Source organism: Schistocerca piceifrons, chromosome 7 (assembly GCF_021461385.2).
Source record: "Schistocerca piceifrons isolate TAMUIC-IGC-003096 chromosome 7, iqSchPice1.1, whole genome shotgun sequence".
Taxonomy (NCBI): Eukaryota; Metazoa; Arthropoda; class Insecta; order Orthoptera; family Acrididae; genus Schistocerca; species Schistocerca piceifrons.
In genome coordinates, this window is record NC_060144.1 from 306,327,731 (window position 1) to 306,351,694 (window position 23,964).

General features: G+C 43.5%; 1 protein-coding gene across 6 annotated transcripts in view; it reads left to right on the plus strand.

The window, feature by feature from the left end:
- The window catches only part of LOC124804862, a 297,784-nt gene that overhangs the window by 200,859 nt on the left and 72,961 nt on the right, over positions 1-23,964 (plus strand). For 3 of the 6 annotated variants that reach the window (XM_047265222.1, XM_047265224.1, XM_047265223.1), the window contains exon 3: positions 17,056-17,100. The exons of the other annotated variants lie outside the window; for them this stretch is intronic. In XM_047265222.1, the coding sequence (XP_047121178.1) occupies positions 17,056-17,100 (45 nt within the window). The remainder of the gene's footprint in view (positions 1-17,055; positions 17,101-23,964) is intronic. 6 annotated transcript variants of the gene reach the window in all.

Genomic DNA, 23,964 nt, shown 5'->3' on the forward strand with positions numbered 1-23,964 from the left:
ATGACTGACTAGTACGAGAGAGGCGAAATACCCTTAGTCTTCAAGAAGAAAATAGTAATTCTAGTTGTAAAGCAGGAAGGAGCTGTCAGGCGTGCATGTCACGCAACGGTCTGTGCACTACGTCATGCTTGTAAAACAATAACAACATGTACTTATTGGATAACGAAGAAAAATTGTAGGAAGTGACTTTCGGGGAAGATCTGTTTGGGTTCTAGAGAGATGTAGGAACATGCGAGGCAATACTGAACCTGCGGGTTACCTTAGAAGATAGGTGGAAGAAACGTAAAGCTATAATTTATAGCATTTATAGACTGGCAGAATGCGTTATCTACAACTTGTACCAAGACAGACTGCACTTACGAGAGTCGAAATATGTGAAAGGAAAGCACTAGCTGAAAAAAGAGTAGCCTATCTCTGTATTATAAACTATCCACTATGTCATTTAACCTAAACATCGAGTGGGAAATATAGGAAACCGAGGAGTAGTTGGGAAAGGGAGATCAAATTCAGTGAGAATAAATAAAAAAACTTCGAGGTTTACCAACGACATCGCAATTCTATCTGAGACTTGGAACTTGGAAGAGCAACTGAAAGACTGGATGGCATCTTGAAAAGTTATTATCAAATGAACATCAACAGAAGTAAAACCATGGTGATGAAATGTAATCGAATGAAATCAGGCAATGCTGTCGGGATTAGATTAGGAAATGAGAACAGAAAGTAATAGATGAGTTTCTCTATTTGGGCAGCAAAATAACCGACAATGGCCGAAATAGAGGGGGTATAAAATGCAGAATGGCCATAGCGACAAATGCATTTCTGGAAAAGAGAAATTTGCTGACATAAAAAGTAAATATAAGTGGTAAGAAATGTGGGACTTGTCTGGAGTGTAGTTGTACACGAAAATAAAACGTTGCGCGACAAATAGGTCAGGCAAGAAGAGGACAGAAGCTTCTGAAATCTACTGCGGAAGAAATATGAAGTCTAAATGGGTAGATAGGATAAACAATGAGGACATACTGAACCAAATTTAAGAGAAAGAAAATTTGTGGCACATATTGATTGAAAGAAGGCATCAGTTGACAGGACATCTCCTGAGACATCAAAGAACCGTCAGTTTGGTAGTGGATGGAAATATGGAGATAGGCATTGTAGATGGAGACGAATTCTTGACTACAACAAGTAGATTCAAATGGATGCAGATTACAGTAGCTATGCAGTAGTTATACACTATTTACCATTATGTACTGGGAGTACACTTACGGAGCGATTTAAATTGGAACGACCACTCAAAATTAATAGCCAGAAAGAAAGATGTCACACTGAGATTCATAGGAAGATTCCTCAGGACGCATAATCCAATAACAAAGGAGATAGCTTACAAAACTCATGTTCCAACGATATTTGTGTACTGATCGTAGAATGGGACCCACACCAGAAACCAATGATGGAGGTAACGATGGAGGTAACATAGAATATCCAAGAGATGTGTGTTTTGTCACAGTCTTGTTTCATAAGAGTGAAAGCGTCACGGAGATGGTTGCCATCTTGATTGGTAGATGCTACAAGAGAGGAATTCTGTAGTACGGTGTGACTGCCTGCCAAAATTCCGCTTTCCTAGATGAGTCAGTCAATACAAATTGTTTCCTCCATCGTATATCTTTCGAAGATACCAAGGAGGTAAAACTGGAGGAATTCGTACTCACACGTATGCATACCATCAAGACCTCCTTCCGCACCTTTCACGACTAGAATAATTTCGTGTGACTCAACTGATGGAAATCTTTCAATCGGAAGGCACTTCACCGACTTGAGTGTCCGCAACCTACCAAAGTAATCGTACCGAGTAATTGGGGAAAACATTTTAACGTGCACTCAGATCCACGTGTCGTTCCTGGCAATTCTTCTGGATTAAGAGATGAAGACTAGGTTCAAGACAGACTAGAATTCTAGGGTTCGATCGAGCTAGAGATAGGCCAACTCGATCATCTTTGAGAATTAGTTGATTGATGACAGGTCATTTTTGCGACTCGTTCGTTTTCACTTGTCCACCACTCATTTTATGATCTAATTGTGAAGCGCTGTTAAGTGTTTTAAAAAGCGTAACAATGGAATATTAGTACAGGAGACCTACTTCATGCGATTTTTAGAATAATGGATAAACATTGTAGCAGGTATCGATGGTGAAGGTAACATTTTGAGTACGTGATGTTACAGTAATAGTAATAAGAACACAAACTGTTAAACCTTCGATATTATGTAGCACAATAGATCAGATGTTTGTGGGACTTCTTCAGCTGATGGCTGGACAGTTGTTTTCGGCACTGTTATCTTGTTACAATTTTATCAAGTTCCACATATGAGTTTCCGTTGGCGTCCTCTTCAAAGGCTTTTTCAGTGCCACTTTATTGCGTAAACAGTTCTAACACAATAAAGAAAGATAGCCGGTGTCACAGATCGACAGCTAGGCCAATAAATAGAAGTGAGTTGCGTACATCAGAAAATTCTCCACGTTGTTCACTATAAAGTAGCGAAACCCGTATTTACTCGTTATGGATATATTTACCTTAGCCGGTACTAGTTAATTTGTTTGTAACCTGTGTAGTTATAAAAGTGCTTTAAATTATGGTTCTTACGCACTGGGCAATGTACGTTAAGCGCCAGAAGTCGAGATATCGGTTTGAAATTGAGTGGGGACGACTGAACGCAGTCAATGATAGGAATCAGAACTCAATGCTGAACGAAGGACGATGTAACTGGAAAGAGGAACGACACCGAAACTGAACGAGGTGAACGGTGAACGGTCGTTCTTTGGAGGCCGTTCCTCGGTCTTTCCATTTAGTTTAGTGAACCGTTTCTTTGTACCCGTTCGTTCTCGCTCGCTCCACCTCTGTATGCTGGTGCCTTCCTGCTTCCAGGAACGTGCTTTCCTACAAAACCACCAGGATCAACGCGGGGACGTCACAGTGGTACGTAAAGTGAATTCCACCACACATCGCAAGCTGGCTTGTGGAGTGTGGGTGTAAATGTAGATGTACGTCATCTGACCAAAAGTATCTGAACACCTCTCTGTAATTAGGCATTGGCCAGTAGGCGACACCAGAGGCGGACCCCCCACATTATAAAAGAAGGCGAAGAATATTATGCTGTCAGTGGAGAAGTAATACACTGAAGCGCCAAAGAATCTGGTATAGGCATGCGTATTCAAATGCAGAGTTATTTAAACTGGCAGAATACGGCGCTGCAGTGGGCTACGCCTATAAAAGACAAGTGTCTGGCGCAGTTGTTAGATCGGTTACTGCTGCTACAACGACAGGTTATCAAGATTTAAGGGAATATGAACGCGGTGTTATAGTAAGCGCACGGGCGATGGGACACAGGATCACCGAGGTAGCAATGAAGTATTGATTTTCCCGAACGACCGTTCCACGAGTGTACCGTGAATATCAGGAATCCGGTAAAACATCAAATCTCAGACATCGCTGCAGCCGGAGAAAGATCTTACAAGAGCGTGACCAACGACGACTGAAGAGAATCCTTCAACGTGACAGAAGTGCAACCCTTCCGCAAATTGTTGCAGATTTCAATGCTGTGCCATCAACAAGTATCAGTGTACGAACCAATCAACGAAAAATCATTGATACAGGTTTTCAGAGCCGAAGGTCCACTCGTGTACCCTTGACGACTGCACGACACAAAGCTTTACGCTTCGCCTGGGCCCGTCAGCACCGACTTTTGACTGTTGATGACTGGAAACATGTTACTTGGTCGGAGGAGTCTCGTATCAAATTTTATCGATCAGATGTACGTGTTCGGGTATGGAGACAACGTCATGAGTCCATGGACCCTGCATGTCAGCAGGGGACTGTTGAAGCTGGTGGAGGCTCTGCAGTTGTGTGGGGCGTGTGCAGTTGGCGTGATATGAGCCCCCTGATAGGTGTAGTTACGAGTCTGACAGGTGCTACGCGTGTAAGGATCCTGTCTGATCACCTGCATACGTTCACGTCCATTGCGCAATCCGACGGACTTGGGCAATTCCAACAGGACAGTGCGACATCCCACACGTCCAGAACTGCTACAGAGTGGCTCCAGGAACACTCTTCTGTGTTTAAACACTTCCGCTGGCCACCAAACTCCCTACACATGAACATTATTGAGCATATCTGCGATTCCTTGCAACGTGTTGTTTACAAGAGATCTCCACCCCCTCGTACTCTTACGGATTATGGACAGCCTTGCAGGATTCATAGTGTCAGTTCCCTCCAGCTCTACTTCAGACATTAGTCGAGTCCATGTCACGTCGTGTTGCGGCACTTCTGTGTGCTCGCAGGGGCCCTAGACGATATTAAGTAGGTGTACCAGTTTCTTCGGTTCTTCAGTGTATGATTGGTACTTTTGGTAAGAAAGTGTAGATGGAGATGCTTTTACGGAAGAGACTGTCGTGGATTGATGCATCAAAACAGTCTCCGGGCTGAAGGTCATAACAAGATGTAGAAGAGAGCGCTTGGTGCAGACAGCGACAGCCAGACGGCGTCTCGCACGCCGCTTGGCGTCGCGCGCCGTCTTCTGGGAAGCGGAGCGTCCCTGTGAGCGGCGAGGCCTCACCTCAGCTCGGCTCTGGCTCACGGCTTCTCCGGAAGCGAGAGCCCGGTTCCCAGCCTTGGCTACAGCCGGGCCGACGCCGTGGGAATGGCGCTGCTACAGCAGTCGCAGTTCTCTTTCATAACGAGACGTGATGCACACTGCCGCTTTTCGACGAAACCTTTCGCCTTTTACGAACCGAAGGCAAGTTGATCTGCTGTCTACACGTCTGTGAGCTGCTGCTTTGCATGCCAAAGATTATGCCACAATTTTTCTGCTAAATGGTCTCTCAATAAGGACGCCGGGTTTTAAGCTACCATAAATCGAATTTATTTCCATGAAAGAAGCAAACAAAACACACCATTCTGTCAGGAAATGTTGAGGTTTAAAAGTAAAATGCAGTATCGGTCATATGACCCCTACTAGCCATGCACGCAAACGCTCATTCCATGAAATTAACCACCATCCGCTTGCACTTTTTCGTCAACTTCGTCGAGGGCACAGCGAATTTCTTGTTTGAGTTCCAACAAATCACGGGGTTTGTTCTGTTAAACTCATGGCTTAGCGTGCCCCCATACTAAAAAGTAGCAAGGTGTCAGATCACAAGATCAAGGTGGATAGATTTTGTCTCCTCGTAACGAGATTAGTCTGTCCGGTAACTTTTCACGCTGCAAGGAGACACTGCCTCCTGAAGTTTGGCAAGCTGCACCGTCTTGTTCGAACCATAAAGTCTCGATGTTCATTTGGTCCAGACGTGGCCAAAAGAAAGCTCTGAGTACCCCACAATAACGAACTCCGTTCGCCGTGACAGCCCATCTTTGTCCACCTTCAAAAAAGTAAGGACCGATTAAGCCCCCACTCCAAATCCCTCAGCAAACCGTAACTGCCGAAGATGGACGTCTTTTTAGTGAAGTAGTCTTGGGTTTTCTGATCCCCATATTCGGCAGTTATGCTTGTTCACAGAGCTGTTAAAATGGAAATGAACTTCATCTGAGGAAATGGTATGCTTTGTGAAACCGTCGTTCTTTCGTTCCTTTCCCAGGATCCATTGCATAAACTGCAGTCGTTTTTCACGATCTGTTGGCTTAAGTTCCTGTGTTAACCGAACTCTGTACGGGTATGAGCGCAACTCCTTTGTTAAGATTCTGTGCATTGTTGATGGACACATGCACATTTCTCGAACACGGCGGTGACATGCTTTTTTCCGACTCACAGTAACAGAATCACACATAACAATGACATTCGCCACAATCTCTGTTGGACCCATCATGGACAGGGGACATCGGCTGGTTACGTAATTGTCAACATCGATGAAATTCTCTAACAGCCGTGTAAATGAGCTGTTATTTTATTTTATTTTATTTTGTTTTGAGAGCTACCAGTTTCGGCATTACGCTATGCCATCTTCAATCCCCCTGAATAATAAAAGAGTATACATGTAGTGTATATCAGGATGTACAAAGCAAGCTTACAGAAAGTCAAGGGTAATCACAAGAGCTTTCAAATCTACAAAATGAAAGTAGTGGCGCTAAACCAAATCTCTGTGTACATCCAGCACAATAGACTAAAACGTGTGTACATATTTGTTAGTCATAAAACTATTTAACACCATGGATTTACAAGAAAACACGCAAAAACATTAAAAAGATCAAAACTAGACGGTAAACAATCAGGAGCTCCGCTGAAACAAAGCTTGTAATTTTTTTTTTACCTTACACTCCCAGAGAAATAGTATGACATTGTCAGCTGAGAACTTGGAGGACTCCCCTTGGTTAAGTAGGATTTGAGATTCTTGTTGGTTTGTTTCACTGTGGTAATGTTGACCTGTTAAGTGATATAAAGTATACGAAATCATATCTTTCTATTTCGATTTTCTGTATAACCTATGCCCACAAGCTATTTGTGAAAATTCTTAACATGCTCTTTGCATTGTGTTTTTCTACAATGACGTCTGCCGTTGGGTTTTGCGTCAAGTTATTTTTTTTATGCTATGACAACTAATTACATCACCAACTGTGATAGTACCTTGGCCGTAAATATGCATATTAGTGTACTTCATAGAATACTGTGTCACATTTTACTTTAAATGATGATACACTATATGATCAAAAGCATCCGGGCACCTGCCTGAAAATGACTTACGAGTTCGTGGCGCCCTCCATCGGTAATGCTGGAATTCGATATGGTGTTGGCCCTCCCCTAGCCTTGATGACAACTTCCACTCTCGTAGGCATATGTTCAATCAGGTGCTGGAAGGTTTCTTGGGGAATGGCAATCCATTCTTCACGGAGTGCTCCACTGAGAACAGGTATCGATATCGGTCGGTGAGGCCTGGCGCGGAGTTTGCGTTCCAAAATATCCCAAAGATGCTCTATGGGATTCAGGTCGGGACTCACTGCAGGCCAGTCCATTGCAGGGATGTTATTGTCGTATAACTATTCCGCCACAGGCCGTGCATTACGAACAGGTGCTCGATTGTGTTGAAAAATGCAATCGGCATCCCCGAATTGCTCTTCAACAGTGGGAAGCAAGAAGGTGCTTGAAACTTCAATGTAGACCTGTGCTGTGACAGTGCGTACGCAAAACAACAAGGGGTGCAAGCCCCCTCCATGAAAAACACGACCATACCACGACACCACCGCCTCCTAATTTTACTTTTGGCACTACACACGCTGTCAGATGACGTTCACCTTGCGTTCGCCATACTCAGACCCTGCCATCGGATCACCACATTGTGTACCGTGATTGGTCACTTCACACAACGTTTTTGCACCGTTCAATCGTCCAATGTTTCCCCTTCTTACAGCAAGCGAGGCGTCGCTTGGCATTTACCGGCGTGATGTGTGGCTTATGAGCAGCCGCTCGATCAGGAAATCTAAGTTTTCTCACCTCCCGCGTAACTGTCATAGTACTTGCAGCGGATCCTGATGCAGTTCGGAATTCCTGTGCGAAGGTCTGGATAGGTATCTGCCTATTACACATTATGACCCTCTTCAACTGACGGTGGTCTCGTGTCAGTCAACAGACGAGGTCGGCCTGTACGCTTTTGTGCTGTATGTGTCCCTTCACGTTTCCACTTCAGTATCACATCGTAAACAGTCGACCTAGGGGTGTTTAGGAGTGTGGAAATCTCGCGTACAGACGTATGACACAAGTGACACCCAATCACCTGACTAGGTTCGAAGACCGTGAGTTCCGGGGAGCACCCCATTCTGCTCTCTCACGATGTCTAATGACTACTGAGGTCGCTGATATGGAGTACCTGGCAGCAGGTCGCAGGACACTGCACCTAATACGAAAAAAGTATGTTTTTGGGGCTGTCCAGATACTTTTGATCACATAGTATAGGTCCTCATATATTCTAGGGGTTTCCTCACCTATAAGAATTATATGATTTTATATTGAAGGGAAAAAACAAAAAATGTACACAGAGATTTGGTTTAACGCCACTAATTTCATTTTCCAGCTTTAAGTGCTCTTATGATTACGCGTCACTTTCTGTACGCTTACTTTGTACACCCTGATATACACTACATGTACACTCTTTTATTATGCAGGGGCCTGAAGATGGCATAGCGGAATGCCGAAACTGGTAGCCGTGAAAATAAATAAAATAACACCTCAGTTACAAAGAGAATTTCATTAATATTGACAATTTAATTTGCCTCACTCTGGCCACTTCGAGGGCTCCCAGGGCTTTTAATGTCTGCTGTTGAACCTATTTCTTCAAATTTCTTGATCATCCTACGAATAGTGGACGTATCTTGTGCAACGTTGTGTCAAAGAGTAGTACGGAGTTTCGGAACAGTTTCCGCGAAACGTTCATCATTCTTGTAGTAGTTTTCACTTCCTGTTCCGTACTGTATCCAAGACGATGCTCCACAAACACTGACCTGCAAAAGAAAAGCACAGTATCAAGACATAACCTCAATGATTACTGATAACAAAACGAGCGAAAACAATATTGGCAACAACAATAAATAAAAATAACATTATTTTCAAATCCGGAGTTCTTTTTGAGACATCCATTAGAATTTCACGACTTCCTCTGTAACATATAATCTTCGAGTCTGTAGGAATGAGTGTTCGGATGAGTAATTAACCGATCTATACTGTCGTTGGGAAAGTGATTTTTACGTTCTGACCCAAAAAGACACCTGGACCTGCATTCGGAGGAAGTGATCTTACTTGTTAGAAAGAATGAAGGAACATTCAGTGTTGCCCTTTCAAGGAAACCGTCCCGGCATCTGCCTGGAGCGATTTAGGGAAATCACAGAAAACCTTAATCTAGATGACATCATGCGGATTTGGACCGTCGTCCTCCCGAATGTGAGTCCAGTGTGTTAACCACTGTGCCACTTCGCTAGATTATCTGTTACAGAGGAACAGAACAGACCAGAACAGAAGAGGCTCTGGAGCGAAGTGGAGCTCCTCCGCTCTCGCATTGCATGACGACCATCACAAAAAATTCCACTGCCATCTCTGTGAAAGGGTAGTACTTCTATCAGGGAATCACAGGATGTGCGCCTGCGATGTTGTCCATTGCTTGGCTGCGATCTGGGATACAGCACAGAGAAACATTTGAAGGGTACCGGTCCATGGCAGATGGAAAACGTACCACCAAATCCGTTGGAAAAAGAACCTGCAACAATCTGGAGAGGTGATATGGCTGTTGGCGGACCTCGTTACTAGTCACTGACTTTGTTTGCTGAGCCAACTGCAGCGGTCTCGATGCTGTAAAATGCCAAGTCTTTATCAGAGTGGTCAATATGGTTGCAAAATAAGCCGCTGACTGTAAATTAGCATTTGGGATTTGGCTGTGATTCCTGTCTTGTCGAGCTCCGTGTGACAACCGGTTGTTTGGCTGTTTTTATTCAAGCCAGCGGAGGCAGTCAGACTTGCTGTGGTAAAGGGTTCCCAAATCTAGTGTTTTGTGTGATTTTGCAGTTTGAACTGTCCATCCGAGCGTAGATTTCCTTAATAAATTGTGTGGCAGCTGCATTTCTCAAAAGTTTCAGGACTGAATTCCTAGCGCTAAAGTTCACCAAAAGTTTTTCTAAGGTGAATTACTGCAATAAGAGGCCTAAAACAATAACTTGGTAAATTAAATTTATCAATGCAAGAATCATAGCTGGGACTTTAGAACATGCATCTGACTGTTTTAAATAGTGTTTTCCCACTCCGGGCACCGCTGACCAAAGATCACTGAATAACAAAGCAAAAAAGAAATAACCTTCAAATTGGCTCACATGGCTCTGAGCACTATGGGACTTAACATCTGAGGTTATCAGTCTCCTAGAACTTAGAACTATTTAAACCTAACTTACCTAAGGATATCACACACATCCAGGGCGGACGGAGTGGCCGAGCGGTTCTAGGCGCTACAGTCTGGAGCCACACGACCGCTACGGTCACAGGTTCGAATCCTGCCTCGGGCATGGATGTGTGTGATGTCCTTAGGTTAGTTAGGTTTAAGTAGTTCTAAGTTCTAGGGGCCTGATGACCTCAGAAGTTAAGTCCCATAGTGCTCGGAGCCATTTGAACCATGCCCGAGGCAGGATTCGAACCCGCGACCGTAGCGGTCGCGCGGTTCCAGACTGAAGCGCCTAGAACCGCTCGGCCACACCGGCCGGCAAATAACTATCAGAGCTTCACGCAGCAATAAATAAAGAATACGCATTACACTAAATTATTGAGAACAAAATTAGAATCTTTTGATTTCAGTTCGCTTTGTAAAGGAAATGATGGACTGTTGAGAAGAAAGTTGAGTACATACTGTCCAGTCACATTAATGTGACAACTGTCAGAAGCCTGAATAACAACCTTTTGCATTGCGGACCGGTGCCGACAGAGATGTGGAACCTTGGCGACTCCAATGCCGTGGTCAGATGCGCTAGGTTTCTCGGTGAAGAATCAATGGCGCGTACAGCCCGATCGAGGTGGTCCCACACATTCTCGGTCTGGTTTGCATCCGGGGAGTTTGGTGGTTAGAGGATTATTGTAAACTCCCTGGTGCTCTTCGAACCGCGCACGTACACTGCGAGCTTTGTGACATGTCGCATTGTCGTGCTGGAAGATGCCACCATGCCGAGGAAAATCAAACTCCAGGGTATGGATGGACGTGCTACCCAGTGCTAGTTGAATACTTGTGTAGATTCACTGTGGATTCCAGAATGACGAGGTTACCCAGGGAATGCCACGAAAACATACCCCCGACCACGACACTCCCTCCTGGTTGCAAAAATGGCTCTGAGCATTATGGGACTTAGCATCTGAGGTCATCAGTCCCCTAGAACTTAGAACTACTTAAACCTAACTAACCTAAGGACATCACATGAATCCATGCCCGAGGCAGGAGTCAAACCTGCGACCGTAGCAGTCGCGCGGTTCCGGACTGAATCGCCAAGAACCGCTCGGCCACTGCGGCCGGCTCCTGCTTGCAGGATGTTTGCTTTCAGACGTCTCACGCCGTACATTCCCTAAAACGTGATCCATCCGAAAAGGCCACCTGTCACCACTCGACGTCCAATCGCGCTATTGGCGTGCAAATTCCATCTTCAACGCGATGAACAGTAGGCAGCATTGGTGCATGAACCAGACACCTGCTGCAGAAGCTCGTACGCAGCAGCATTCGCCGAACGGTCGTCGAGGAGGCACTGTTGGTAGCCCCTTGGTTCATCTGGACGATCAGTTGCGCAACAGTTGCATGTCTGTTAGCCGGTACACGTCTCCACAGCCATCGTTCATCCTATGGCCCGTGGTGCACCACAATTGTCTCGACGCCGGTTTTGGACAGCTTCATTTTGCCAAGTACGGTATACTTCAACCAAGGCGTCACACGAACATTTTACAAACTTCGCCGTTTCAGTAGTCATACCACATTGGACGTCAGATAAATTGCTCTGTTTCCGCATTCCGACAACGATCGCACATTTTTCCCCGTCCCCCGACAAGGTTTACATATCCTTCCAGAATGAGGTTTTCACTCTGCAGCGGAGTGTGCGCTGAAATGAAACTTCCTGGCAGATTAAAACTGTGAGCCGGACTGAGACTCGAACTCGGGACCTTTGCCTTTCGCGGGCAAGTGCTGTAGTGGAGAGTGAAAATCTCATTCTGGAAACATCTCTCAGGCTGTGGCTAAGCCATTCTCCGCAATATCCTTTCTTTCAGGAGTGCTAGTTCTGCAAGGTTCGCAGGAGAGCTTCTGTAAAGTTTGGAAGGTAGGAGACGAGATACTGGCAGAAGTAAAGCTGTGAGGACGGGGCGTGAGTCGTGCTTGGGTAGCTCAGTTGGCAGAGCACTTGCCCGCGAAAGTCAAAGGTCCCGAGTTCGAGTCTCGGTCCGGCACACAGTTTTAATCTTCCAGGAAGTTTTTACATATCCTTGATTGCAAGTGCTGCCGCCTGCTGTCTGTGAGTGATTTATGCACTTGACATCAAACAGAGGCAGTGGTCTTATTAACGTGACAGGACCGTGTATATCCTTGGAATAACATTACAGACAATGCGACACTGTACAGGATGGCAGCCAGTCAAGGAATATTTTAGGGAATTAGTTTAAAAAATTTATTTCAGAGGCCCAGTGGAATCTTTACAAGATTTCTCCCAGAGTAATTCAGCCGTGTCTACGTGACACAAATTGCTTGTCTTTCAAAACCGAACCGGTTCTGTCCAGTTATAGCTGCTGACAGGAGACGCCCTGAGCCCTCTGCTGAAACTGCTAGAGAATTCACGCCATTGGTTTTAGCCAATAGCGTGCACGGGATACCGATCACGTATGTGGACGCTGGAGTCTTCTGCGGTGCAGAACACTTTGCTTCTTTCTCTTGTAATCCAGACCTCTAGTAGAACAGACGTCCTTTTGTAAGGCAGTGCCCTGGCTCTGCTCTCCGCGACCGGCCACCAGCGTAAGTCAACATGAACCACTTCCCCTTTCGTTCCCCACTTTAATTAAATGTTCGATCTCCTAGACTGGCCTAAACCTGCTAATTTCCGACCCTAGGCGCGCCTTTTGTACTCCGAATATCGAAATACAGGGTGTCCGAAAACTGTTTCCCTGATTACATAAATTGATAACTCAGGCTAGAAGTAAGATACAAATATGAAACTGGTGTCTAATTGTTTACTAACTATCGAAGTTTGTTTCACACATCAGTAAACTTCCACATGAGCACCCGTGGTAGCACGTAGCGCATCTAGGCGATATTCAATTTCCGTCCACACATTAGCCAACATTACTGGAGGGGTCGATTCAACGATTGTGGTTATCCGTTGCCGCAGGGTTTCAAGATCTGGTACACGTGTTCGGCAGACCTCGTCCTTGACATAACACCATAAAAAGAAGTCTAATGGGATTATGTCAGGAGAGCGTGGAGGCCAAACCGTTGGCCCGTTACGACCAATCCATCGCCCAGGAAAGGTCATATCGAGATAGGCACGGAACTCCAAACCCCAATGAGGCGGTGCACCGTCTTGCTGAAACAAGACATCGGGGTGATACTGAAGCAGCTGAGGAGCAGCATACAGTTGCAACATGTACAGATACACTGCAGATGTGATGGTAGCCTCAGCGAAGAAGAATGGCCCGATAATTCGATCGTGCAATAGCGCGCACCAAACATTCACCTTTGGACTGCCTCTGGTGCACTCCATGACCTCGCCAGGGGATTGTGAACCCCAAATGCGCACATTTTAGCGATTCACTACTCCACTGAAAAAAAAAGGTCGCTTCGTCGGAAAAGGCAGTTCGTCTGAGATAACTATCATCGTCCTCAATATGTGATAGCATTTCGACCGCAAAGTCATATCGACGTGTACTGTCATTGGGCAACAAGGTCTGAACGATTTGCACTTTGTATGCATGAAACAATAAACGTTTATGTAAAATGTCATGGAGAGAGCTTTTTGGCATCTGTAATTCACGTGAGGCCATGCGCACCGATTTCTTCGGACTTCATAGAAAAGACTGCCTTACAGCTTCCACCCTGTCTGCTGAGGTTCTTGGTCGACTAGACCTCCGAAGGTCAGCAACCGATCCTGTGTTCTTGAACCTCTCATACCAGGCTTTAATGCTCTTGTCATCAGGTGGATTCCTTCCAAATGTTGTCTGGAAGTGTATCTGCACATTGGTTGGTGATCGTGTCTCATGGTACCACAGGACACACTGTGCCTTCTCCTGATTGGTTAACATGGCTTCTTGGGCACTGCCTCTCATCCACTACTTACGTACTGCGAACCTAAAACAGAAAAAAAACTTTGATAGTTGTAAGCAATTCCACACAAGTTTCATATTTGTATCTTACTTCTAGCCTGAGTTATCAATTTATGTAATCAGGGAAAGACTTTTCGGACACCATGTACATCCTCTTTATTGTACTTAATTCCCTGTTTTGTCATTTAACGGCAGCCCTGGATGCCCACTATCAAATCATGACCGCTCGACCTCCTGCACACTGCTGCCAGGAGGCATATTTAACAACGTTCTTCCCCCTTCCGTGCCATTTTACACATTAACATCGGTTGCAGAAGTCCCTCGTAAACTTCCCCCAACTTTACAATTGGTGTCAGAAGTGGAATGTAACAATTATAACCCCCCTTACCGCCACAAACTCTTTTACTACACGTAGTTGTAACTTCGTAACACTCTTTAAAAAGAAATCAAATATAACTGCAATAACTCTGGCGTAAATATATATTTCCTCCTGTCCACGACGAATATAATGCAGTGATTGACCAAATGTGTTATTTTCTTGTTTCTGTACAACAGAAGATCGTGTATTTCGCGTCTTTTAGTTCATTGTTCCGCGCTTCCAGGCATGCACACGTCTGTCGGGTACTGCATTCACCGGAATTCGGAACTGGGTGGCGGCTGGGAATCTTTACCGACTTCATGAAACAAATTTTTTCCAACATTACACTGTTTGTCATTAAAAAAAACCTGCGCCTAGGTGGATCCAACCGATCCACTGCGAAATGAGTGGGAATGTTGTACGTCATCAGCTACGCCAATAATTACTTTTGTACAGTCGGCCTTTCACTCGCGGGTTAGGTAATGTTGTGCTCATCGGCTGGTACAGATTGGGCCAAATAAAAGTGGCCCAGAGAACAGGGTCTCCGAGTACAAAGACACACAGTAAAGGAAATGAAATACATTACTCACCTGACTACAGCAGATGTTCACAGTGGCCACCATTTATCTCTTGGTAATTTTCGGTCCTGGTCAGAAATTTGTTGGAGGCGGACCTAAGTTGAACTTCTGGAATTGCTGCAAACTCACCCGAGCTGTTCTGCTGTAGTTCTTGAAGGCTGTGAGGGTTGCTGCGATACACCTTAGACTTGAGGACCCCCCGCACAAGGTAACTGCACACTGACAGATCAGGTGACTTGGCTGACCAGCTAGGAGCGCGGCTATATTAACCTCTGCTAACAACTCTGTCAGAGGTGAAGATTGCGTAAATGTACTCCAAGGTTCGGCTGGCCGTTTGGGCAGTTGCTCCATCGTGTTGGAAGTAAGTTGATGTGGTTATATGCGTACATTTGCTTCCAACCGTACCCACTCGGCCGGGCCACTTTTATTTTCCCCATCCTCTGTAAAGGGCCCCTGCCGGCCAATGCGACAGCGGGTAGCGTCACTAGAGCATCATCTGCACATCCACTATGTCCAGGTGACACATTTGACAGTAGACTGCCCAGCTGGCTGCATCGTGGAGCTGCGATAGGCTGAGTGGCCGTATCGTTGTAATGCGCATCACACCGTTCGTGCAGATAACACTATTGTCTGTTGTTTGCGGCAGTGGTTACAGAAAGGCACCCATCCACGACGTCTGGGATCTGGACTTCCGACACGAACCACAAGGAAGGAGGACCGAAGAATTGTCTGCCACGAGCGAGCAGTTCTGAAAGTAACGATAGGGGCGTTCATCAGGCTGTCCCGCGTACTATGCAGCGTCGTGTAATTGCTAATACCACAGGCAGGCAGCTGCGTGACTCAGGACTTGCCGCAAGCCAACCATTACGACGCCTGTCAATCACACCACTGCAGCGCAACGCCCGACTCGGGTCGAAACTCGCTTCTCTCTTGGAGATAACCACTGGGGTCCGTGTCTGGAGGCGCATTGGAGGGCGCCACGAAGAGCGGTTTGTGGTCTCCCATCTCACGTCCCACCAGCCTAGTGTGAAGCTGTGGGAAGCGATAGCATATGGTGACCATTCTCCGTTAGTGTCGCTAACGGGCTCCTCGACAGCCTCGCGGTATTTAGATGCCATGCAGCATCTGTTGTTCGCGAACGCCGACTCGTATTTCAGCAAGACTACTTTCGTCCTCATACCCGAACGTGGCTTGTAGCCGTAAATACTCTGACATTGCCAATCGCATCGCCCGATTTCTCCCCGACCGAGAATGTCTGGGATGCCATGGAGCTTGTCGTAAGGACTCCATCTCCACCCACCAATCTGTTGGATCTGTGCGCTCAGGTTCAAGCGGCAGAGACCTGTACAATCCAATGCTCCACGTTTTGATGCCTGCACTCACAACCATAGAGTCCCGACGTTATACTGGCATGTACTTTTTTGTGCTGTGTAGTGCAATACATGTTGGTCCTTTCTTGTTTACAGCGCAATTATTTCCTGGAAGCTGTACCATCTACTGCCTGCATTGGTGCAGCTCTGTTGATAACGATCAGTGTATTAATAAAAGGATTCCTCCAATCCTCCCCGCTTGTCACCATCCTCCCATCAGACAGTAACAGTTTGAAATTAATACTTTCCTAGCTTCATATTTGAAATCTAAAATTTTAGACATTCCCCATATTTGACTGGATTGTTAAATGAGAGCTTTTGGTCTGTTGTACTTCCGCCTGTGGTTGTGGCAGAGCAAGCATTTAGTCGAGGCGTTTCTAGGTCTACATCTAGTCTGTATCTACACTGTGCAAGCCGGCCGGTGTGGCCAAGCGGTTCTAGGCGCTTCAGTCTGGAACCGTGCGACCGCTACGGTGGCAGGTTGGAATCCTGCCTCGCGCATGGATGTGTGCGTTGTCCTTAGGTTAGTTAGGTTTAAGTAGTTCTAAGTTCTAGGGGACTGATGACCTCAGATGTTAAGTCCCATAGTGCTCAGAGCCATTTGAACCATTTTTTGAACACTGTGCAAACCACTGCGAAGTGCACGGCAGAGGGTATTTCCCATTTTACCAGTTATTAGAGCTTCTTCCCGTTCCATTCGCGTATTCATCCGAGAAGAACGATTGCTTAAATACCTACGTGCCCACTGTAATTAGTCAAATATTGTCCCTGTTATCCATTTGGGAGCGATATTTAGGAGGTTTTTGTGTATTCCTAGATTCTTCATCTAAAGCTGGTTCTTGAAACTTCGTTAAGTAGGATTTCACGGGAAAGTTTGAGTTTCTCTTCAATCGTCTACCAATTCAGTTTCTTTAAACACCACTGTGTCCTCCTTTTAATTTTCTTGTTTATTTATCAGGTTCCGTGGGATCATACGAGCCAAAGCTACTTGGTCATGGAAAGAGTAAGTACGTAGTTTACAGAAAGCTGATTAAAGGATTTACAAGCCAAATAGTTAAAGCATTAACAAAACACGAAAAAAATCATGAGAAAGTATGAGAATAAATAACAAATAACAGAAAAAATTCCTGAAGTACTGCGATGAACTCCTGTACAGTATAGAAGGTAGTGTGTCACAAGGTAGCTTTTAACTTGGATTTGAATAGCTGGGGCTTATCACCCAGCTTTTTTTCAGTCCTGGTGGAAGCCTATTGAAACGAAAAAGTTAAGTAAAGTCGTATGGCGTGAATCGCTGGGAGGCTCAGAAGTGCAGGTTCAGCCGACTAATTAGAAAGGATTTTTTTCCTTCGCGAAGTATGGCAGCTGTGTGTGGATTTGGATCTGTTAAGAGTAAACGACTGTAATAGTGAGTGTAGAGTGTAATGTCCTGATCTTGTTGAAGATGATAAGAAAAGGGAGAGTGTGGTCTTCGAGAGAAATAGGTTAAGTGCCGGCACCGGGTTTCACCAAGGAAGCCGCCGAATTTAACGTCCCCCTGCGACGGACGGATAACCTTAAAAAATGTTGCACGTCGTCACTTCATGAGACATTACGTACAGGTCTGGAACTGAATCCCGGACATGGGCACAAAGACAGATGATCAGAGACTTCACGCCACCACCCCTTCTGTACCCTCTGCCGCAAAGGCAAAGGAAAAATTGGCAATAGCACGCGGTGTAACCGGACGGTAAATCATCCAGCTACAGGCCACGCCCAACTTTGTTTAAGTTCGGCGATCTGATGGGAACCGGTCTATCTATTACTGGCAGTGTGCGCAGTTCCGGTATTCTATGGAATAGTTAGGTAAAGTATGGAATGGCTCATGGTTTTAGGCAAACTATGAAATAGAAGTTTGTTTGTGAACATGTTACATACTTTTCCTAGGCATCATATACAATGGACCTTCTATGCAAAACGACACAAGATGAGAAGCCCTTATTAATAAGTAGGCATTTGAAATTGAAAGAACAAAACTACGAAATAAAGCATAGCATATTCTTACCGGAAAACAAGGAAAGCAGAACTGAGACGGAAATACTTGTTACAGAAAAAAACTCACTTTATTTCTTCGCAAAAAAACACTTTACATTTTGACAAATTGATCTTGTACATACATTTCATAACTTAAAAAAGAATGTGAACGTAGTATTGCTACCGATAAAACACAAAGCAGAACTGGCATGGCCTACTTGTTGCAGCAGGGAAGGCTAGAGTGACATTCTGAATTGCATTTAATTTTCTTTTTCACACAAAAGCACTTCATATTTTGTCATTTCCTGTTGCACATACATCGAATCCTTGGCTGCTTCCTGTGGACTGAGAAGTAGCTGCAGATCGGAGTGGTATTTTGTGGTCAGGAAAGTCTTCAATTTTCATTAAATTCTTTGGACATAGAGTGACCTCTGATCTTGCATAGAGCTGCTTCAAGATTCCTTTTGCAGTTCCAAGTCGGTAAAAGCCATTTTCCGTCACGTTCATAACAACTGCCAACAGACGGTGTGTCGCCCACCCTTTGTCAACGTCGGGAATCGGAGCTCGTACAGTGGTACCCAAAGACACAGGAGGAACTTTTTTGTCGGAATCCCTTTTCATTCTTTTGTCCTGAATCTCAAGATTCAGTTTCGTTCCATGTTACTCTGGATAGTTTTCTCAGTACTGAAGCAAACGCAGCGCAAAATGATAACCCCATAACCTACTTTGTCGCTGTCATTGTCTTTAAGAGAGAGAATGTGACATAACTTCGCGGAGAAATTCCATGAAAACAAAATGCCACTAGCTTGATTCACTAAGGGAAAGATTTTGTGATGTGAAGCAGTGAGAATAGGAGAGATCCAAGTTCCAAATTACCAGAAGAGACAGCAAAACAAACAAATCATAAGTGGATCGAAAAGGGGCGGATCTTATGGCCCCTCCCCATCCCTCCAAAATGTAAAAGCACTGTACTAACCAGTGTAGTAAACAAATTATTATAGCTGTATTAATATAATAGCTGCGTTCCGCTGTGGTACTCGCGGTAAAACAGTAATGTATAAAAAATGGCTGGGTATTATTTATTCTAATCTACTATTAGTCCATTTCCTCTTCCCCTCTCTCACTGTCATCTCTTCCTCCTCCTCTCTCTGTCCATCTCCTTCCTTCCCCCCCCCCCCCCCCCACGCCCTTCATGTCTGTGACCCATCACCTCCTTCACTCGCTCTGCCTGTGCATCTCCTCCTCTCCCTTTCTTTCTCCACGTTATCGCCCTCACCCCAGCAGAAGGCTGGTGGTTCTTTAGCCCACAGTATTCTTTTCCAGACTGTAACCAATATATGTACCAAATTTGGTTGGAGTCGTTTCAAGGGCTTAGGAAGAGCTTTTTACTAGCAGCTTTGCTCGCTTACACACGTGTCAGATTTGTTTCACACACACGTAACACATTTCACACGTATTTGTACACATATTTCAGCTGTATCACTAGCGAATTTCGCCCTATAATTTCATTTTCACGCAGCTCAATGTTTATGACGTCGATATCCTGAACTACGTGTTGTAACAATGACGTAATTTTGCAGGCACATCCAGTGGTATATGTGACTACTGTGCATGGGGGCTTAATTATTTAAAAAGAATGCAAATACTTTTAATTTTTCGTAGCTGTATGTCCGGTTACAAGGTCTTGTAAACGGTTGGCCCTGACTAGTATTTGTACGCAATCTGACTGCATAGAACAACAACAAAGAATGAAATGAAAATTTTCGTTAACACAATTAATTAATTAAGTCCCCAGCAACTATAAAACCTACGAAACCAAAACACAAGTGTAATTGTTCTGTGTGTGGGAGTGTGATTCAACGTACACATCTGGCACGGCTCTTCTTCAATAAGACAAGAAATCTTAAATATAATTTATACTGAAGTAATTAAAAAATAGAAATACTATAATTGCGCAAGAAAACCAGAATTACACTCTAATACAAGAACACAAGCCAGATGCTTTGTTGACTGAACCTGTAATGACGCATTATTCAAGACATTGAAATAATGAGAAATAAAGCGAGTTTTGTTACCTTCATATATATTGATGAAAAGCACTCTAATCATTACAATATCTCCATTAGAACAACATCTGCTGTCTAGCCCATCAAACAACTGCATAAAACATGGAACAAGCACTCACTACTACAACATCTCCACACCGACTCGCTACTACCATCTCTCGGCAAACTGACTACTGCCACATCTCGACAAGCACTGCCTTCTACGAGTTCTCGACAAGCACTGCCAGTGGAGGCGGCTGAATAATACTCTTTGGCGCAATCTCTGGCGCTGTGGCTCAGTGTAGCCACCTTTCATATGCCCTTCCTCCAAGGGCCTGAATTTGATGGTATTTTTGCCAGCATTGGTGGTGAAAATACCACCAAATTCGTCCACAAAAATACAGACAAAAATAAAGGATAATATTAATACGTAAATATCACATAATTAGATAAAATTTTGGCTTTGCACTGACCTTTCAATAACCTAATATATGAAATACAGTAAGCAATACAAATTCTTTCATACATATGACTTTACATAATAGTTCACACAATACACAAAAAATCAGTTTATACAAATGTTCACATAAAATGCTTTGAATGATTGAAAAAAAAAAAAACAAGTAGTTGATAGTTCCAGCAGTAGCACCCAACAATGGTCAACAGGTGCAAATACCAACAAGTGACATCATTTTAGTAGAAGCAGTCCATCAGTGGCACCCGGTAATGTTGAACAGGTGTAGACACCAACAAGTGACATTATGTCAGTAGAAGCAGTTCCATTAGTGGCACCCAGCATTGTTGAACAGGTGCAGACACCAACAAGTGACATCATTTCAATAGAAGCAGTTCCATCAGTTACACCCAGCAATGTTGAACAGGTGCAGACACCAACAAGTGACATTATCTCAGTAGAAGCAGTTTCATCAGTGGCACCCGGCGATGTTGAACAGGTGCAGACACCAACAAGTGACATCATTTCAGTAGAAGCAGTTCCATTAGTGGCACCCAGCTATGTTGAACAGGTGTAGAGACCAACAAGTGACATCATTTCAATAGAAGTAGTTCCATTAGTGGCACCCAGCAATGTTGAACAGGTGCAGACACCACAAGTGACTTCATTTCAGTAGAAGCAGTTCCATCTGTGGCACCCAGTAATGTTGAACAGGTGCAGACAGCAGTCCATAATATTCACTATCACTAATCACACTGTTTATCAGAGCTTACAAGCAGAAGTTAAACATGTCCTAGTGGCACCAATCATGTAGAAAAAGTGCAAGTAACAGTCCATAATATTCACTATCACTAATCACACAGTTCAGGCATGAACAATAGTTTGAATGCACACACAATTGCTGTTACAAAATTATTATCAATGCTCTTACACTAAACATACAAATTATAATAAACACACAAATGATATCAGATAATTGTCATATTAACTAATACAATACACAAATATCAGTAAACCTATAATATTTATGGGTGTCAGTGCAAGCCACAACAAACAAGTAAAATAAAATTTAGGAGATAGGTTGGGACCAATTTGGGATTGGGAAAGGAAAACACACAAAACACACTCACTCATCTTTCATCCACATTAAGTACTACTGTGTAATTGAATAGTGTTAACTGTGTAAATGCAATTCTGTCAAAGGTTTGATGTTCGACATGTGTATCAAGTAGTAGTGGCAGCAATGTATAACAGTCAATAATAGTTAGTCAACGTCATAGTCATCATGTCAAGAACAATGTTTGCCGAGCCAGATCAAAATGTACGGTTGCTGAACAACTGTCAGTGTGCCAAGATATGCAAATACTTCCTCTCTCCAAAAAAAAGTATATACTGCTTAGTGATTTAACAAAGTGTGTGTGTAGACTATCTTCCTTCAACTTGAGTGTTCTAGTCTGCCAACTTCATCTTCCTTGTTCCATATAAACCAACAAAAAAATATGCTCCTCACTTACTTTGCCTCTTATCCATCAAAACTCCAATAATCATCAGCATCACATACTCTCAATACTTCAATAATAACTCTTCAATACATCGATACGTATAAACCTTATTGCTAATATCATTTCACTTCCATAACAACTCTTTCCTCTAGTCAGTCTCCTCGAACAAGTACAGATAAAATTCTAGTGCAAACTTCAATTCATCATCCCATACAATCCGAAGACACAATGTCCACACACAACCTCTGTGTAGTCCACCTGACCCATATCTTCTACTCATTATAAATTATAAGATACATTTTGGTTACTTTGTCCATCATTAAATAAAAGAAATGCATACATGACCTCTAACAGCCTTTAGTTCGAATAACTCTCAGTAATTAAGTACGATTACGAAGTATGAATAATAGTGATATTTCAATGTGTACACCACTCCAAGAATTATGGCAGAAGCAAACATGTGGAGTATTTTTTGTGTCAAGCGTCACTTGCTATTTCAATTGCTCACGAAGAATGCAGTGTAATAACTGTCAATGGTCTAACCCTAGTGTTGGTATGTCGTGTCGTTAGCTTCCTTCCTATTAGCATAAATTTATACAGCTTCCATAAAACCTCAGCTCATGTGACTTCTATGAAGTTTCTTGTACTAATGTCGTTTGTCGAATAATAGCAGTTCATTTTCTTATCTTAAAAATATAAAGCACTGAGCGTAAGCAAAACATGCAATAGCGAGTAAATATACCAGTGGAGAACACAATGTCAACAAATGGATGTACTACAATCCCTACAACGAGGCTCTGCCAAGCGAACAATCTATAATTAATACCATAGTGTGACCTAAACTCTATGTTCGTACACTGTACATCAGCATTGCTATATAACAAATTAAAGAGTAGTTTTGATAACAAAACAGAAATGTGTAAATATGCAATCCATAAGCAAAACAGCAAATATATATCTTACATAATAAACAGATCATTAGCATCATATCAGCATAAGCAAATAAATGTTCATATGTAATCTTAATAAGTAAACATAAAGGCGCAAGCAGATAAATCACAAAGTGTAACCTACATACATAATCACAGTCAGCACAATTAATCAGGTGACAATTATAATTTAAATAAATAAGCACAGCTGGCACATAATAAAAAAAATATGACATCAGTGAAAAAGCAGTGCAGCCAAGCGATGCACAATATACACAAGCTACATCCCTGTTCATTAATAATCATTGTCAAAATCAGTTAACGTACGCAAGCACGTCGCTTCACAAGTAAATTCATAGAACATGAAATTAGCACAAAGTATGAATCACGTAATCGCGAGCAGCAAATTACGTCTAAAGTACGTACCTAAGTGGAAATATGTTACCTGAAAAATAAACTCAATTAATAGTTACCTTTTTAGTTTATTAGTTTCTTCTTCGAAATTACATTCTTCCTGAAATTTTCTCGATAGCAAGTCCTCTTAACGTCGGACACACACAGAATTTACCTGAAGTTCTTAAATATTTTACACAACCGTATCCTGAAAAATACTGAACGTTAATAACATAATTCATCAAGTCACTAGAGCTTTATACTGAATTTAATCGGAGAAATTAGACTGTGTATTTGTTTACCGCTGTCAGTGCATTCGCACTGAGCGCTCGATCAGCTGTAGGCGCGTGACGTAGGAAGTAATTGTTTGCGGTCAACGACTGTCTTGTGCGGCGCGCAGACTTGACTGTTGCTTTGAGTATGTGCCGCCGCCAAAACACAGCGCGGTATCCTTGTATTCTCTGCATGTTTACATCTAACTGTTAGTTTCTCAAAAGTATGTCATTCCACAAAAATGTTTCAAAAGTATATCAT